At 46.9% G+C, this 18,822-nt stretch overlaps 2 protein-coding genes across 2 annotated transcripts; both read left to right on the plus strand.

Moving 5' to 3' along the window:
- The first annotated feature begins 5,027 nt into the window (after positions 1-5,027).
- Positions 5,028-7,585, plus strand: LOC120845999 (centrosomal protein of 63 kDa-B-like). Its single transcript, XM_040217577.1, is given in 5 exon segments — positions 5,028-5,158; positions 5,477-5,615; positions 5,708-6,023; positions 6,026-6,792; positions 6,794-7,585. Coding segments are annotated over 5 exon segments (2,145 nt in total).
- Positions 7,586-15,428: 7,843 nt separating this feature from the next.
- On the plus strand, positions 15,429-16,901 carry LOC8039778 (F-box/LRR-repeat protein 14-like). Its single transcript, XM_040217578.2, has 2 exons — positions 15,429-16,377; positions 16,531-16,901. Exons 1-2 carry the CDS (start codon positions 15,429-15,431, stop codon positions 16,899-16,901), a joined length of 1,320 nt encoding a protein of 439 aa, XP_040073512.2.
- The last annotated feature ends 1,921 nt before the right edge of the window (positions 16,902-18,822 follow it).

Genomic DNA, 18,822 nt, shown 5'->3' on the forward strand with positions numbered 1-18,822 from the left:
TTCGTCATAAGATCGTCGTTTGTGGATGTTAGCGGTGACGACGAAGTGACGTTTCACAACTTTGGGAAGAAGTTATATGAGGACAAATATTTGTTTCGTACCGAGGCGGAGATTGCACTTCGTGATATTGTGGAGCCGTGCGCGATGTACGCGGCTTTACAGCTCATCTTCCGCCACTGTCAACAACTCTAGCGGGGCCACAAAGAGGCAGTGTATCTAGTGACGTCGGTAGTGATTGAGAGATCTGGGATGACGGGGGCTAGGGGGCAATCGTCTCTCCCGCGTATGCCCGTTTATGCCCCCAGCCCCTTCTTTCAACGCCACACGGAGGGGAGGGAGGATGAATTGCCTTCCTCCCCGTCCGTCCCCCTGTTTCGAAGTCCCTGCTTAGATGCGTTTCAACTGATCGGCGACCAGGAACAGCACAACGTAGAATTTTACAAATAATGGTTCTAGAAGTTCTGGGAGTAAAACGGTTCGCGTTCTATGAACTCATGAGCGCCCATGACAGACTCAAGCGAGAGGTTTGTGGTAGGGCTCGTAGTGTGCAGGCTCGTTCAGTGACAACCCTTTATTTATTTATTCATCTTATTTATTTAAAATGCCCTCAAGGCCATTGGCATCACAAAGAGAGTGGGGGGTTGGTTGCAGTATTACACACTGCAGCTCAATCTGAGCAGTATAGATTATTTATGGCAGTTCTAAATAAGTGGTCAGAAACAATTGTTACGATAGATGCGGGAAGGTGGTTCCAATCCAGTGAAGTTTTCGGAAGGAATGACTCTCGTAGTGCGTTAGTGTTACATTTTAGAATGTCTACTTTATACATTTGATCAATGCGTGACGAAATATAAGACGGATGATTTAGCAGTCGGTTGTGAAGTAATGAGTTAGTATGGTGTATCTTATGAAAGAGACATAAGCGAGCTATTTTGCGGCGTAAATTGAGGTTAGGCAACGATAGGCTAGTTGTCTTGGAGCTCACGCTTGCGGTGCAATGAAAGTTATTAAGAATAAAACGAGCAGAGCGATTTTGAACTGATTCCAGGGCGTTAATTAGTTTGGAATGACCGGGGTCCCAGATAGAAGAAGGATATTGTAATTTAGCGCGTACGAGCGTTTTGTACAGGTTTAGTTTCAAAGATGAAGGGGAAAGTGAAACGTTTCGTTTTTGGATAACCCAGCATTCGATTAGCGTTAATAATAACATACTCAACATGCATTTGCCAGGAAATATTTTAGGTTTTATACACACCTAAGCATTTATAAGAAGAGACAAAAAGTAAGGGACATCTTCGAGAAAATAAGAAGGAAAATTACATTTACGCGATAATCTCATGGCCTTGCATTTAGTCGTGTTAAGTTCCATCCCCCAGAGTTCACACCATCTTGAAACATGGTTAATGCTAGCTTGTAAATTCAGAACATCCGAAGCGTTAATAACTTTTCTGTAAGTAACACACTCATCAGCAAATAAACTGATTGAAGAAGACATCGAATTGGGCAAATTGTTAATATAGATAAGGAACAATAGCGGACCTAATACAGAACCTTGTGGTACTCCAGAATTGACGGAGGTTAGTGGTGATTTTTCATCGTTAGCGGTTACAAACTGAGAACGATTAGTGAGAAGACAAGTTATCCAGGACAGAACATTTGCGTCAATGTTAAGACTTAAGTTTTAATAGCAGTAGCTTGTGTAAAACTTTACCGAATGCTTTGTAAAAGTAAAAAAAAAAAAAAAATGCAGTCTATCTGGGACCCTCGGTCAAGCGCTAGGTGCATATCATGGGTGAATGACAAAAGTTGCGTTTCTCAAGAGAAGGATTTAGGAAAGTCATGCTGAGCGGTGCTGAAGAAAAGGTTGAATTCTAAAAATTGAACTGGTTGTGAGTATATGATATGTTCTAGGATCTTGCATGGAATACAAGTAAGCGAAATCGGTTTATAGTTACCAAGGCAATATTTATCACCTCCTTGGTGGAGTGGCAGCACCTTCCCTATCTTCCAATGAGCAGGCAACTCTCCAAGTGAAAGTGACTGGGAAACAATTTGAGATAATATCAAAGAGCAATACATTTTTTTGTTTTTGAGGGACTTTGGGTTAATGATGTCGGTGCCAGCAGAGGAAGAAAGTTTTAAGTTATCGATTATTTTAACAGTACCAATAGGAGCGACAAGAACGGGTCCCATAGGCAAAAAATCACTCGCGTCAAATCTACAAGTAGGCTTGTTAATAACAGCTTGAAATGGCTTAATAAAAACATCTTTCAAAACGCGAGCAGATTCATCGCTAGAAATTACATTTCCGTTCGCAGCCTTGAGTGAAATTACGAATTTTTCTTTTTTACTAACAACAGTCCAAAACTGCTTTGGGTTAGTGGCTAACATAGACGGTAGCTTAACGTTAAAATACTCTTATTTCGCATCTTGAATAGCATTTTTGTAAACTGCATTGTCGTTATGATAAGATTCCCACCGCTTACAGGTACTGGAAGATTTAGCGGCACGAAACAATCTCTTTTTCTTGTTTGATAGCCTTCTCAGTGATGGGTTATACCAAGGTTATTGAGGGTGAGACGTCACAGATCGCAGTGGGATGTACTTGTCGGTGAGGACGGCGACTTGACCCTTAAACATATTTCAGTTCTGCTCAACGGAACGCTTCGAGCAGTTAACAAAATAGTGATCAGCGAACTGACTCGGGGCATCGTTTATAGCGTCGAAATGAGCTTTTCGGTAGTCTCGAATAAGTTTTATCTTTTTTCTACTATTACACTTTGGTATGCTTAGAAAGATAAGTAACGAGCAGTGATCACTTAGCCCTGGTAGGTGCGATGTTAGGGATACAAGGTCAAGTGTGGAGGTTAGAACAAGCTCAAGAGCATTTGCTGACGTGGCTGCAATTCTTGTGGGTTCTGTAACTAGCTGCGATAAGTTAAAATCCGAACACATATTCAAGAAATCAAAACACTCCGACGAAAATGGATTAGGAAACGGGCCCTCGTGTGACCAACCGAAGTTTGGGTAATTAAAATCACATAGAAGAAATATTGGACTGTTTGGAAACCTTGTTAGTACCATATTGAGAGCATCATGAAGTTCGTTTACAAAACTAGAGGTACACTTCGGGAGGCCAAGTGCGCCCGAAAATGGACAACGCTACTCAGCGGGTTCTGACCTAGCCACGTCGGAATATAGTTGGATAATATCCAAAAGGCCGACGAAAATTAAAAGAAGGGTAGGTACGTTTTCCAGTAAATCCTGCTTTACCGGGGGAAATAAGAAAACACCTTCGGTGATGTTGATTGTAGAATGCAGTTACCCAAAGTCTCCGCCGTGCTTTTTAAAAAACATGAAACATGTTGGTCGCAGCTGGTAATGTTTGTCGTGACATTACACGTATTAACCACGGTCGTCTCCGCAAGCTCTATCGTGCTGCTCTTGTTCCACGCCTAGGGAGTATAGGGAGTTTTAGCGTCTTCAATGAAAAGCATCACGAAGATAAACGGATCTGCGGGTTTGTGAGAAAAGAAAACTTCGCGGCAGTCTTTCGGCTCCACCCCCACTATGTCATAACACACAAAAAAATCGTTGTTTGACGAGTTTAGAGATCCTGGAGAGCTTGCCAAGACACTTCTACAGCTGAAAAAAAGACAGGCCCAGCGTGCAGCAAACTTAGACACTGAGCCCTCATCACCCGCAACATCAACGCGCACCTTCACCCATAGGCTCCATTTCAACATCGTCAGCACCTCTCTGTCATCTGTACACTATCTCATCACATCACCATATACCTTTTATCATTCTATTCCCTTTTTTTTTTCCTTCCACCCCCTCATATTCTTTTTCTTTTTCTTTCTTTTAAGAGCACTGTGGACCTTCTGGTCATGGGCGTAACGCTTGTTTCGCCATGACCTTACTGTCCTATGTTCAGCAAACAGACAAACAAACAAGCAAACAAAACCACGAAGTAATGGTTAGACGAGTGCAGCTAAACTGGAATGTAAATGATGTCGTAAACAATTTAGGGTGTCTATTCACAGTGCCGAACACTTACATGAAAGACCTGTTCACAAAGCCAACGGCACGCTATGCGTACAGTTATCTATACAGTATGCCATGCAAGACTTCAAAATGGCGGTACAGATATGTATGAGTTTGAGTGCCACGGCGCGGAGCTTTGGAGTTTTTATACCCTGAAAACATATTCAATGAACCTTTGTCGTCATGTAATTTACAAAAAAAAAATATTTGAGGCGATTAATTACTTTACAACTGGTAGCAGCGCGCAAAAACACAAGCACAAAAGGAGGAATGCACGAGACTACCGCTGGAGCCCTAAACTCGTCAAACACAAAGTTGGAGCCGAAAGTTCGCGAAGCGCGCCGACTGGACGTCGGCGGAAAAAGTGTCACGTCATCGTCGGTATAGGCCATTCGGTGCGCTCCGTCAACGTCGGCCCCAACTTTGTGTTTGACGAGTTTAGAGGCCCTAAACTTCAACTGAATATTTAATGAAAATAACACACCCAAATAAACAGCAATACCGTTATCTCTTTAGCGATCAAGATAAGCTATTTATTTCTGATGTAAATACACCAAAGTCTGGATAACACAACTATCTTCCTCATTTCCTATCGAGTACGCTTCCAGCATGTTATGATGTCAATGAGGCTTTCTGATCTTAGAAGAAGAGGACATCCAGTAAGCACGCTCGCAGAAGGTGGCACGCGCTGATGCGTTTGGAACTGACCAGCAATCGCCATAGCTGCGGCTTTGATTCCGTACGTTACTTATTAAACAGTTTGTTTAAACCATTCTCCTGCGCTTAACTAGCAACATAACATGGTGTCAGAAGTGATGAGCAGCTCAACGTCCATATTTTAAGTTTAACAATCAACAGCAGCAAAAAGATGGCATCTGCTTTCCTACAACCGCCGGCTCCGTTCCAGTCTGGTGACACCCCAGCAAGAGCATGGGAGGAGTGGAAATCATCCTACCTTATCTTCGAGGCAGCCTGCGAATATGCATCCAAGCCTATCTCAACTCGGAAAGCTTTTCTGCTCCACTGCCTTGGACCTCAAGCAAGACGAATTACGCAAACCTTTCCTCTGCAACCAACGGGAGATGGTCAAAGCGGGCAAAGAGATATTGCAGTAGATTACATCCTGCACGAATTTGATAAACTCTATGCACCTTGCAAAAGCGTCACACAAGCGACAGCTATTTTTAACACAATGAGCCAAAAGCCAGAACAAACCATTGACGAATTTGTAACTGAGCTAAAACTGCAGGCTCAGAAATGCGACTACAGAGCTCAAGAAAGCAGGCTCATTGGTGATCGTATCATCATCGGGATACGAGACGTGGCCTTACGCGAACGATTGTTTCGTGAACCGAGTCTAACCCTGGACAAAATCATTTCAACCTGTAAAGCAGCTGAAATCTCAAAAAAACATGTGAATGATATTCAGAAAACTGAAGACGAAGCTAGAGTTGATGGACTCTATCGTCAGCCATCTAGCTTCAGGGCAGCGCAACGAAGGTATCAACCATCCGAACCACAAAAAGACCAATCCAGCAACCGACAGCAAAGTTTGTGTTCAAGATGTGGTACTTCCCATCAACCCCGAAACTGCCAAGCTTACGGAAAGCACTGCCTTTCCTGTGGAAATTTTGGACATTTTTCCCGAATGTGCAACCAGACACAGCAGAAAATCTACGGATATCGACGTGTTTCTGCAGTAGAAGAAACTTCCAACTCATCCATGAACAATGTCCGCAATGAAGCGATCCATTTGGGAGGCATAACAATTGGGCCTCTTCCATCAACCAAAGCAACCAAGTTTGCGCAAACTGGGACAGAGCTGGAGAGGCGGCCAAAGAAAAAAAAGGGCATGCTGGCATCTCGCCCCGAAGAGGGACAAGGCCTGATTTCAGAGTTGGTGTTGGCAAAGGCACAAATGCAGCGAATGTCTTTGGAGCACGAGAGAAATATTGAAGCGAGCTTTGGCCGTGAGCAGGCCTTCGACGCGAGTGCAAGGCAGCTTCGGCTCTCCTGGGGAAGATGCAAACGCAGCAAGCAGAATTTTCTCATGCCAAGTATGAGGAGTCTGAAGCATTGAAAGCCCAGTTAGTTTCTCTAAGTAGGGATTTGGCAAAGCAGCTGGAGCTTGTAGATGCCAAGGTGGAGGAAGCGGACACCCTGAATGAGAAGTTTGAAGCATCTCAGCTTGAGCTCGAAAGGTTTTCTGCCGAGTACTGCATCTTGCAGGATGTCCTTCTTCAAGACTGTGGCGAGGACTTGCCGCTAGTTCAGAATGATTCCGAACAACGAGAGTTCAGTGCCTTTCAGTACCTCAAGAAGCTGCTAAACATCGCAAAACGCAAAAGAGAGGCCCTGGAAAACCAGCTTGCTAAAAAAGAGGAGCAGTTCAATCTACTTCAGCAAAACTATCAGTATTTAAAGGACCGGTACCAGTGGCCGTTACAAGATCTCGGGGCATTTGTCCGGAGCATCATCGAAGCATTTGCCCGGGGCATCATCGAGCACACCAACCAGTCGTCAAAAGCTGCAGTGTCTCTTGAAGCAAGTCAGCTGGAAGACTTGAATTGTATGCTGGCAGTGCTTCAGGAACGGGTCACATTCTTGACAGTTAGGAACGAGCTCCTCGCTCAAGAAAGTCAGCAGTGGAAATCATCTTGTGAAGATGCGAGTGAAAAAATTAGATGCGTTGCAAATGAAAGTCGCCTCTGGCAGCAGAGACACGAAAAGGTGTCGGAGACTTTGAGAGAGAGAGAGAGAGAATGCTGCTAAGTGTAACAATTCGTCGCAAACGGAAGGAGACGGAAGCTCCTTTACCGAGAAGGCAGAAACAGAGTGCGAAAGGTTAGACGAGAAAGTCAGCAGCCTCCTAAAACGCAACGCAAAGCTAAAAAGTGAAGCCGACGTTTTGTGGTCAAAACTTTCCTGCCTGGAGGAGCAAGCTGAGATGCTCGTCAGCGTCAACAAACATTTTCAACAGCTAGCTGAGAACTTAAAACAGGCACGACATGGCCTCGAGGAGGAGTTGAAGACTCAGCGCGAGCAGCACGTCAAGGCCACCAAGGAGATGGAGAACGAGCGCTGTACTGCGCTGGACGAAGCGGCCAAGTGTGAGGCAGCACTATCAGCGCTGAAGACAGACGACTCCCAGCTGTTGGACAAGTATAACCACATTGTATACAGACACAGGAACCTGCAGGAAGAGTTTCACGCGGCAGCCCAAGAGAAACGCAGTTTGGAGGACAGGTGCGCTCAGCTCACAGAAGAGTGGGCAACAGCCAGACGAGCTCTCGTAGTCTTCGAGAAGCATCAGGGCGCAGTGGGACAAAAGACCATGCAGGAGCTGCAAGAGCTGTGGCAAGCAAACCAGCATTTGCAAGAGCGCTTTCGCCTCCTCAAAGACAAGCATCTCAAGGCTGAAGAATGGTTGGTACAGGCGCCAAACCAAAAAGTGGAAGCCTCGATGGAACATGTCACCGAGGGCACTGGGGATACAGCGAGAACTTTGGAGGCACCAGCAAGCCGAGTCGAGATATAGGAACTCTCCCGGCGGTATGAGTTCCTTTTGGAGCAGTCCCGTGCCGAGGAGAACAAGTGGAACCAGGACAAGCAGCAGCAGAAACACATCGAGGACTTACAGGCGCAACCGGTACCACACCAAAGAAGAACATGGAACAGCAGAAACGAATACAGCTGCTGAAAACTATTTCCCTACAGTCTCAAACAAAGCTGCTGGAGACTATGTCCATATAGTTTCAAATGACGAATCTCTTGAACACATTTCCACGTCTACAAGATCGACAGGATAACCAAAAAGCAACAAGAAGTCGACGCGTTGTGGTGAAGCCGCTACGATACAGAGGAGGAGGAGGATTTCCGTGAAGGAGTAGAGAGGACGGAGTTTGTCATGCGGGAAAAACGCCGACGATGTCCCGTCCGAAGAACAGAGGGAAACGTAAAGAAGAGCAGAGAAAGAAAATAAAAGATGGGGAAGAAGAAAGGAAGGAAAGAGAAGGAAAGCCGGCGGTCAGTGTTAATAATCATCACTTGTCGCTACACATCCACACCCACACACACACACACACACGTGCTGTTCTGGAATCGGCTGCTTTTAAAATTGTGCTAAAAGTCCAGAGTCCTTTAAGAAACGCAAAAAAAAAGAACCTGCATATGTCTGCGACGGGCTCGAGAGCCCCGTGGGAAAATAATGTCATCAGTTTCCTCAAGTGGAGGACGAAGGTCCTGAAGCTGCTGGGAGAATCTCTGCCTTTGAACGTTGTATTTAGGACATTCCCAGAGCATGTGCTCGGCGTCTTCTGAGACCTTGCAAGCGTCACATAGAGGCGACTTCCTTCGGCCCCATCGATACAGTACTTTTCCGGTTTTCGCACTTCCAGTGCGGAGGCGAAGTAGAACTGTAGCTTCTGCTCGGCTGAGACCACCTAGGAGGCAAGGTTGGTGCCCTGATTCTGCCGCTGGACCCAGTGATGAAATATGCAGGCGAACTTGCTTTTGGAGCCAGCAGTCGTCTGTCGGACACTTGAGTGTCGGAGCGAAATCGTGGGCTCGAGAAGCGAGACGATCTGCTGTTTCATTTCCGCTTACTCCCACGTGGGAGGGCACCCATTGGAAATGAACGGTGAAACCAGCGTCTTCTAGTGCATAAAGAGCTGTTCTTGTTGTTTCCACGAGTTCCCCTATTTGGGTTTGCTTCCGTAGACAGAAAAGGGCTCCACGGGAGTCAGTTAGAATGACGGTGGGCTGAGGCGGATACGTCTGTAGAGCCTTTAAGGCCTCAAGTATGGCACAAAGTTCGGCTGTCGTAGTGGAGACCATTCTTTCTAGCCGTCCAGCCCACTCTATTCCAAGGCTTGGGATGCAGAAGGCAGAGGTGCTGCTTCTTTTGAAATGGTCAACCGATCCATCGGTATATACTCGAAGAAAATCTTTGAATTCGGTCGCAACGTGTTCATCTGTACAATATTTGAGATTCGGGGGATTTGAATTGTTTTTCTTCTTTACGCCTGGAACGTGCTCATGGGATAAGATCGTGCGAACAGCCCAAGGAGGTGTAGATTTTCTGGTGATGACTGGCGGTTTTGGTTTCCACCCGAGGTAACGCAGGGTGCGAAGAGAAATGCCAAATCGTGATAGGGGTCGTCGGGTGATTCTTCGAAGTAAAGAGAGGCCCGCAGTAGTTTCTTCAAGGCGGAGCATCTGTAGTAGGAGGTGCTGGGAAGCTATTAGAGGCAGTGGAAGTGTTCGCGCTTCTTCGTAAACTTTGAGGTTGCTGGTTCCTCTCGGAACACCAAGGGCTGTGCGAAGTCCTTGTCGATGAATGCGTTCCAGTTTGAGAGCTGGCGTGGGTAGGATGTTCATATAAGGCAAGGCATATAAAAGGCGGCTCACTACTAATGCTGAGTGAAGCGAGAGCATTGAGCGAGGGGAATTGCCCCAGTTTGCGCCACCAACTCGGCGGACGGCATTTCTAGCCGATATTGTTGAGCTTGTCATCGCCTTCACTTGGTTTGTCCATTTCAGCCTTTGATTTAAGCATATTCCTAGAAATCTATGGTTTGCGACTTGACGTAGGGGAGAACCGCCAAGGCACAGGTCAAGTTTGGTGGATCGTTGATTTTTCCCCGGAAAAATCATGAAAACAGTCTTTTCTGCGGAAATGCGCAGGCCACAGTCTTTAAGGTATGTCTCAGCAGATGTTATTGCCGACTGGACAATTGCTTTCAGGTTGCAGTGCTTGTGACCTGTCGTCCAAATACATATATCATCCGCATACACGGACATGTTGACTCTTGGTGTGGTAAAAGGAACCGCGCTTGGGAGACCGGAGAGGACAACATTAAACAGAAGAGGTGAAAGCACGCAACCCTGTGGTAAACCGCATGGGGAAGAACGGTTGGCACTGAGCGTTTTATCGAGTTTTACTCGGAAAGTTCGCTCTGTTAGAAAGCATTTAAGAAAGCGTTGCACAACCCCAGTGATGCCTAAGGATGTGAGTTTTCTTAGCACAACTGATGGGGTCACACTGTCAAAAGCCTTTTCGATATCGAAGAAAACCGCCAACGTTGATCTTTTTTCATTCCAATTATGTTCGACTGCGCTGAGCAGGTCTAAGATATTGTCTGCCGTTGAAAGCCGAGTTCTGAAGCCTGTCATAACATCGGGCAGTAGTAGTTTAGCTTCAAGCCACCAAGAAAGTCGAGCGTGTATCATGCGTTCCATTAGCTTTGCCACACATGAAGTAAGCGAAACGGGTCTATAAGATGAAGGTTCGGTTCTCGGCTTTCCGTGTTTGAGGATGGGCACAACCCAGGCTGAACGCCACTCACCAGGTACGTTTCCCGTCGACCAGATAACGTTAAACTCGGACAGAAGCAGTTGCAGACCTTCATCTGGCAGGTTGCAGAGAATTTGATGGGTAATGCCGTCTGGTCCGGAGGCAGTGCGCTTTTTGGTGGAACGGAGCAACGCCTGGAGTTCATCAAGGGTGAATGGTACATCAAGAGGGGACGAAGTCGAAACTATGACGCACGGTTCTTGCGATTGGCTCCGGACCGAGGCGTAATAGTTAGCGAATTCGTCCGCTATAACCTGGAGGTCTTTTCCTCGTTGAAGTGCGAGAGAGGCTTGGGGCGACAGTTTCTTTCTTGCTCCCATAAAGCAATCGAGAATATGCCAAATCCGGGAAGCTGGTGTGTGGGCATCGGATTTAGCACACACATCGTGCCATTGTTGTCTGCGTAGCTTCTTCGCATAGCGCCTAGTTGCGGCGTTTAACTTGTTGAAATGCGATTTTAGTAGCGGATTTCCAGAAGGCTGCAGCTTTCGTTGGGCCTGTCTCCTGCGTGCGCAAAGATTCAGAAAAATCAGGTCCGGTTTGGGGTAATGTACTGGTAGGCGTATTTGCACTGTTGATGCTTTTGCAGCGTCTACAATAGCCGCACATACGTCTTCCTTTACCAATAAAAGGTGACTGCGGAAAGTATCCCAGATGATCATATCAATTGTGCGCTGCTTGGACGGTTGGTAGCCTTTTAGATCCAGGAAAATAGGAAAATGATCGCTTCCCATTGTGTCGGCTAATACTTGCCACGTGACTTCGAGGTCTGTACAATGGGCGGTTATATCGATGGCGCTATAGGTGCAAGGAGGGCGGTAGAATGTAGGACGGCCATCATTTGCCACGACGAGATCGTGCTTCTCTAGAGCTGTAGCCAGAGCTAGGCCCCGTGCGTCTCGTTTAGCGCAGCCCCACAGTTCGTGGTGGGCATTCCAGTCCCCACATAAAAGTAAGGAGCTTGGGCACCGTTTTTTAAGCTCCGCCACTACACGGGCAACAGGAAGGCCGCTTTTTCCCGGGCGTGCGTATACGGACCCCACACATAAAGGCTTACCAAATACGCTGACTTGCACTGCGACGATTTCTAGATGGTCACTACACAAATCAGTGACATCGATAGAGTGTTGAGGGAGAGACTTTTTGATGAATAGTGCAGCACTCCCGTTAGTAAATCCGCTCATAGTGGGGTTTGAGTACGTCACGTAGCCGGAGATGCTCTGATCATTAGGGAGGCCAGCTTCACATAATGCGAGAATAGGTATGGGTACAGTCAATAAGTAAAGCAACAGTTCTGCAAGACGGTTTCGGAGACCTGCACAGTTCCATTGCATGACTAGCGGAATGTGTCTGAGCTTTGGCGACGATCTGTGAGGTTGTACGTATCGTGCAGAGTTTTTCATCCAAGAAACGCAGTCACAAGGGGCATGGCTAGATCGATGATTTTCAATACTGACGAGGCAAGTGGGTTGTTGATGCCCGCCACCCAGCTTCGAATCGCTTGCAGGAGGGGCATGACGAGGCTTTGCCAGCTTGAGAAAGAGTGAAGTGGAGGTGCAGTCGCTGGAGGAATTCTCTGTTTCTTCTGACTAGAAGATCTTTCTGATGACGCCTCACGGTAAGGGGCTTGTTTGGCGACTGTTTCTCTTTGATTTCTCAAAGAAAGTGGTTGAACAATTCCTGCCTCCGCAGCCGCGGGATTACCTGAAATCGTGGGGATACTCGGCGTGCCGTCTGTCTTTTCAGGGACAGCATTCGCTTCCACAACGCTTGGCCAGGTTGATTGGTGTTGCGAAGCTTGCGGCAACTGTTGTGGCCTCAGCTGGGAGTCTTCCTTTGTTTTGTTAAGCGTGGTGACAGCTGTTTTTTCGGTAGCGTGGTTCACTCCATTTTGCTGTCGGTAGTCGTTGATCTTTCTCATGAGTTTGAATTTCGGGCAATGTGGCGATGCCGCGTGATGTTTTCCTCCGCAATTCACACATTTGGATTTGGCGTTTGGCGGGCATTCCTCGGTGTCATGGGCGTTGGAGCAGCGAAGGCATATCTTTTGACGCGCACAGGTTGGGGTTAGATGGCCAAGTTTCCCGCACGAGTGGCATTGCACTGGACGTGGTGAGTATGCGGTGACTGGATGCCGGACGCAGCCTACAGCGACATGACTTGGCAGCTCACTTCCGAGAAAAGTGAGGCGTACTGTTTGGGAATCACCCAAGCGCCTCAGTTGAGCAAGCTTAATTGTACTCTTAAGCTGTGCCTTGAGTTCTTCCTCAGTGATGTCCTTCGCTACGTCCTTTATGACACCCACGGCGTGAGTTTTGGACCTTGGTTCATAAGCGTACATCGGTACACCTAGCAAAGTTTCACGCTTCAACAGCTGCGCTGTAGTTTGTAAGTTCCGGGTGTCAATAGCAATGACGTTTAGTGCCTTATTTGGCCTGATTTGCAGGATACTGGACGGAGCGATGTTTTCTAACTCCGCGGTCAGGCGAATGCTATTAAAGCTTGTGACTTGCTTTGTGGGGTCTTTCGGAGTGAAGACCACTACATTGCCCAGAGCCGAAGGGAACGTGGCGGTGTGTGCCATTATCTTAGGCGCAAGGTTGAGCGTTCTTTTCCTCCGTTTGCTAGAGTGCACAGTTTGGAAGTCCCGCATATCGAACGTGATCTCCGAGGCGTCCGAGGTAGATTCTGCGTAGTAGTGCGATGAGAGCGGTAGTGCGTTCGTTGGGTCCATCACTTCGGTGAGATCCTCATCACGCTCTATCATGTTGACGTCGGCCTGAATTTCTTCTGGGGGGCACTTTAGACCGGACAAGGAGGCTGCCTCCTCGGCATGCGCCAGGGAAGCATTGGTCAAGGTTGGGATGGTCGCATCTAACGTCTTTTGTTCTTGGGATGTCATCATTGCTGGATACTTGGTTCTCCCGTGCCGGGAGAACCGATGTCCTCAGTTGCAACTTTCAGATGCAATTGAGTAAAAAATAAGAGCGTTCTGGATAAAATAATACAAAATATTGCTGACCTACGAAAAAGTACTGCTCGCAATCCGAACACTTCGTCGTCCTCCCCGCTACGATACAGAGACTGAGAAGTGCCGCGATCGCCCTGCGTTATCTTCAAAAAAAGAAGAAGGGGGGCATGTTATGATGTCAACGAGGCTTTCTGATCTTAGAAGAAGAGGACATCCAGTGAGCACGCTCGCAGAAGGTGGCACGCGCTGATGCGTTTGGAACTGACGAGCAATCGCCATAGCTGCGGCTTTGATCCCGTACGTTACTTATTAAACAGTTTGCTTAAACCATTCTCCTGCGCTTAACTAACAACATAACACAGCAGTTCTTTTGCAGCCTTGTCACCCCCGTTCCCCACAATCGTAATGTTTTCAAAATTCGGCTGACTCATCCAAGTGCCACAGTGTAAAAGTAGATGTCCTCCCGTTGTTGAGCGCAGCGACTGGCCATTCGAGCGCACGGCGTTTTTGAACGCTGCTACCAGTTGTAATCATGAACCAACTCGCCTGCATCGCCACGTTGATAGATTAATTACTTCGTTTTATCCATTCATGACGAGCAGGTAGAAACGTAATAGTATAATCAAACTGAAATTTACATTGAGCAAGCCTAGCTGTAAAGAAGGAGTGCTGCGGGAACCAACGTTACTAGATCAAAGTCAGTTGACAAATTTTCTAGAACGCCTGGCATCTTTTCGTGGTGCGTCCGCTCTGTGGCGCTCGCTATGCTATCAGCCTAGAGTGCCTTCATACACACGCGGGTTTTTGCTTGAGTGGTGACATATCAGCCATTTTCCCGCCCATTCGTTTTTTTATGCATTTTGAAGTGCGCGCAATCTGGTGTCACTCAGCTCGAGCGCGTAGCTTTGGCTAATGCATAGACGCCATTTTACCGTCCAAGTCACGCACCGAGTGTGCGAGAGCGTCACGCGCTTTCACACTCAGGGCAACAATGGATGTCTTCACCCTCAGACAGACAGACATGTAGGCACCCTATATCAGCCGCCCCATGGACACAAGTGGCGAACCGGTTGAGTGTTGGATGCATGTTTACCGCGTAAAAACATTCTACATCGGTTTTTATATATCAAACAAATTTGCGCAAAGAGCTGGCACAAAAAGAGCGCCGCTTGGTAACAGTCCTTCTCCGTTGCCCGTTGAGGCCGTGCGGCTGGTGGCGCTAGGATCGTTATCCGCCTTAATCGCCTACACCTGCTCGCGTGCTGGCAACGCAGAAGGACCGTTTTCGAACAACGCTCTTTCGCAGAGCTTCTCAACTAATATATTTAATACTTTTGTTACACGGGCACACTTAACTGCAGTTACGCTAAGCCACAGTTATCACACAATACTTACGGGCAACATTCTGCGGCTATGCAGTCAGTCAAAGCTCTGGGCGCACGTGCGGTTGAATATTTTAAGCACCCATAAAAGCAGCGCACAAGCACTCTTCACTTCTGAAATAGCTATCCGAGAGTATTAGTGACAAGATATTTGTGTGGCGCCCTCCTGTGGTTCCTTCTCGTGACGTCATTACCTAGCGAACAAAAAGTTGGATGGTGTTTGTAAAGAGCTTGGTGGGAGCTTGAAATCATAGCGCTCTGAAACCAACACTGCCAACATCGTCAACATTGAAGTTCTAACATTACTTTTATTTTTGTCGAAGATAAATCCTTTCCTGACCTTATAGTCAGCATTCGGCCAATGGTGGCAGTCCGGTCACAGCGACGCTCTCGATCGCGCACGTCGCCAATAGTGTGCGGTAGCTGCGGCGACGCGTAACAGCAGTTAAAGGGAAGTTAACTGCGGTCAAGGGTGCCCGTGTAACGCCGGAATAACAACGTTGTCGGAAACCGAATCTGTGCGTTGGTGCTGAAGCGCCATCTATCATATGGCTTTCTGGGATTATTCATTGAGACAGCCCTTTCTATATAAGGAGGCTCTGATTGGGCACACCAGGATGCGGCACCGGCGGCGAACGCGCGCCCTGTGGCTTGCCGTTCTGCTGGCCGTACCATGGACGGCCGGCCGTCGGAGGAGGTCTCGCCTGAGGTCCGGCGCGAAGAGCAAGACGCCGCCGTCAACACCGCCGCCGCCGCCACCACGACCGCCTCAATCCACGCCGCGCCCACCGAATCTGCCATGGACACAAGTCACAGCAACGGGCGCTTGTACCCCGAAGTTCTTCGTCTCATATTTTGCTACCTGGACGTTCCCGACCGCGGCAGAGTGGCTCAGGTATGCCGCGACTGGAGAGACGTTGCTGATGACCGATGCGTTTGGAGTGGCGTGGAGGCCAAACTTCGCCTGCCCGACGTCAGTCCGACCCTGTACAGTAGCCTTAACCGCCGTGGTATTGGTAGGATTAAGGTCGTCAGCTTCAAAGGGCGGTTGCGGGAGCTTCTCCGAGAACTGCCCGATCTGACGTCCCTTGACTTGTCCGAGTGTTACGTCATTACCGATAGCTGCATCGTTGAAAGTTTCGTGAGGCAACTAACATCGCTGGTGTCCCTGAATCTAAACTGGTGCTCGCAGGTTACAGATGTTAGCGTAGCCTGCATCACTGCGCTTCTGCCGAACTTAGAGTACCTTTACTTGGCGGGATGCGAGAAAATCACCGACGGTGGCATGGTTCTCATTGCTGCAAACCTATTTTCCCTTAAGTTTCTTGAAATCAAGGAATGCGAAATTTCGAATGTGGCTTTGGGGCATCTGGCCGGAATCGGTGGCAACAGCGGGACCCGTCAGCGCTTTGGTGTCAGCTCTCTAGAGTATCTGGGACTCGAAGACTGTGCACTTGTATCAGACCTTGGACTAGAGTACCTTAGCCTCGGTCTTAAGCACCTGGTCAGCTTAGATCTAAGCATGTGTCTCAGCGTGACTGATGCTGGTTTGGAGCACATCGCTAAGATCTCTTCTCTCAAGAAGTTAACCCTTCTGGGGTGCGAAGACCTCACGAGCCAAAGTATGTTTCATTTGGCCACAGCACGGTTTCGTTTAAATTGTTTAATTATTAGCTACTGCAACCAAATTGAAGACACTGGAATCCACATGATAAATCGTGGCCAAGGGTTGGTTAGCCTGACAACGCTAAACGTAAACGCTTGCCCTATTACAGACGTCGGTCTGTCCGTTGTCGCCGAGAAGCTAAGGGATCTGACAGCCCTGAACATTTCCGAATGCGAGTATGTATCTAAAGATGGAATCAGCGTAGTAGCGGCCAACCTTCGAAAACTGCGTTTCATCAACATGCGACTTTGCACTGGCCTGACCAACATTAGTCTCAAGCACCTCGCCAGGATGTCAAGCCTGGAAGTCATCAATTTGAAAGGATGTACCAAAATCACGGGCAAAGGCATGGCGTTCATGGCGTCCGGTCAGGGCCAATCCAGCGTGCTCGAACTCGACGTCAGCTTTACGAGCATCGGTGACACGGGGCTACGCTACATAGCGCAGGTAAAAACATATATCTTCCCACTCTCTTTTTAAGTAATACGTGTATAAGGTGGTTTCACGTCACGCACTTACTTCCGGCTCGAAATAACGACGGACGACATATTGACGAGCGTTAGCCTCATCTGTCTTTCAATGCACGGAGGCAATATTTGCAAACAGTGTGAAGAATGTTTTTTGCTTTTTTTTGTCACGGTTAATTGCGTTTGCCAGAGTAGCTGGCAACACAAATGTGCATCACCTGATGCACGATTATATATATATATATATCTATAAGTCAGAGATCCGTACTTGCGGAGTTGCTATGCTAGGAGTTTATTGTATGTATTACGACAGTTTCGCCGAAAGGCTTGGCTTCGTCAGGGGAGCCTCTCGGCGAAACTGTCGTAATACATACAATAAACTCCTAGCATAGCAACTCCGCAAGTACGGATCTCTGACTTATTTATTACATTTTCCCGGTCCATTGTTCTCAAAACTACTCTGCCTCTCTCTCTCTCTCTCTCACACACACACACACACACACACACACACAGACGCACACGCACACGCACACACGCGCACACGCGCGCGCACACACACACACACGCGCACACACACACACACACCTATATATATATATATATATATATATATATATATATATATATATATATATATATATATATATATATATATAGGGTGTTTTTCTTTAAGCTTAACAGAATTTTTAAAAAGAAACCATGGAAGCTAGGTTAATGCGGTCTGCGCAGGTGAGTTATACGGCCAGGGACACATAATATAGGAGTCTAGTTGTAACGATCAGTCGGATAATTAGTTAAAATTCGTTAATCAACTTTTTAATTATTGAAAATAGACATATAGTTCCAATTATAAACTTGCTCAGCGTCATCGAAAACCACTAAATCAGTAATTTTCAGAAAGACTTTGAACGCGTGAGAAGCATAGTAGTGCACTAAAGTTACCGCTCGTGGAGCAGGTACAAGGCTGGGGCTAGATAAGAGGCAGAAAAATTGCGCGGGCGGCTTATCGCAACTGCTAGCTTTGTACGTGCTCCACGAGTGCTAACTTTAGTGCACTACTACGCTTCTCACGCGCTCAAACTCTTTCGGAAAATGACTGATTTAGGGGTTTTCGATGACGCCCAGCAAGTTTCTAATTGAAACTATATGTCTATTTTGATTAATTAAAAAGTTAATTAACGAATTTTAATTAATTAGACGACTGATCGTTACGATTAGACTCCTATATTATGTCCCCCTGGCCATATAACTCACCTGCGCAGACCGCATTAATCTAGATTTCATGGTTTATGAAAAAAAAATTCTGTTAAGCTTAAAAAAAAAACATTCTCTATATACAGGGTGTTTCACGAAAGGTGGACAAAGTCGATATTGCTAAAACTACGCGTCGCAACAAAAAAAGGCTTGTGCCGTTTTGGTCCTGGGCCAAGGGCCCTATTTAGGAAAATGGTTAAAGTCTGGGATAATTAAATTGTTAAATATTTTTGCTTAATGAACTTTTTATTTTATGTTTAAGGGCATAGTTTCAATCAGAAAACACTAAATCAACAAATTGCAGAACGATAGAAGGCACGCGAAGCATTTTACGGCTTCTATCTCTCCACGGGGCGCGGTGCCGCCGGGGCCGAGATGCGCTCCGATAGCAAACCTAAACTTAAAAACCCGTCTAATTTGTGCGGTTTATCAGAAAGCCATAAAATGCTTTGCGTGCTTTCTATCGTTCTGCAATTTGTTGATTTAGTAATTTTCCATGATGCTGAGCAATTTTCCAATTGAAACCATACCCTAAACACAATATTAAAAAGTTAATTACGCAAAAATAATTAAAAACCTAATTATCCCGGACTTTAATAATTTTCCTGAATAGGCCCCTGGTCCAGGGCCAAAATGACACAAGCCTTTTTTGTTGCGACGCGTAGTTTCCGCAATATCGA

Source organism: Ixodes scapularis, unplaced genomic scaffold (assembly GCF_016920785.2).
Source record: "Ixodes scapularis isolate PalLabHiFi unplaced genomic scaffold, ASM1692078v2 PGA_scaffold0__279_contigs__length_252992795, whole genome shotgun sequence".
Classification (NCBI taxonomy): Eukaryota; Metazoa; Arthropoda; class Arachnida; order Ixodida; family Ixodidae; genus Ixodes; species Ixodes scapularis.

Bases quoted from the DNA above. Each gene is read 5' to 3' on its own strand.
- LOC8039778 (XM_040217578.2), top strand. From the start codon at position 15,429: ATGGACGGCCGGCCGTCGGAGGAGGTCTCGCCTGAGGTCCGGCGCGAA. The intron at 16,378-16,530 runs GTATGTTTCATT...GCCCTATTACAG, and splicing joins CGAAGACCTCACGAGCCAAA to ACGTCGGTCTGTCCGTTGTC.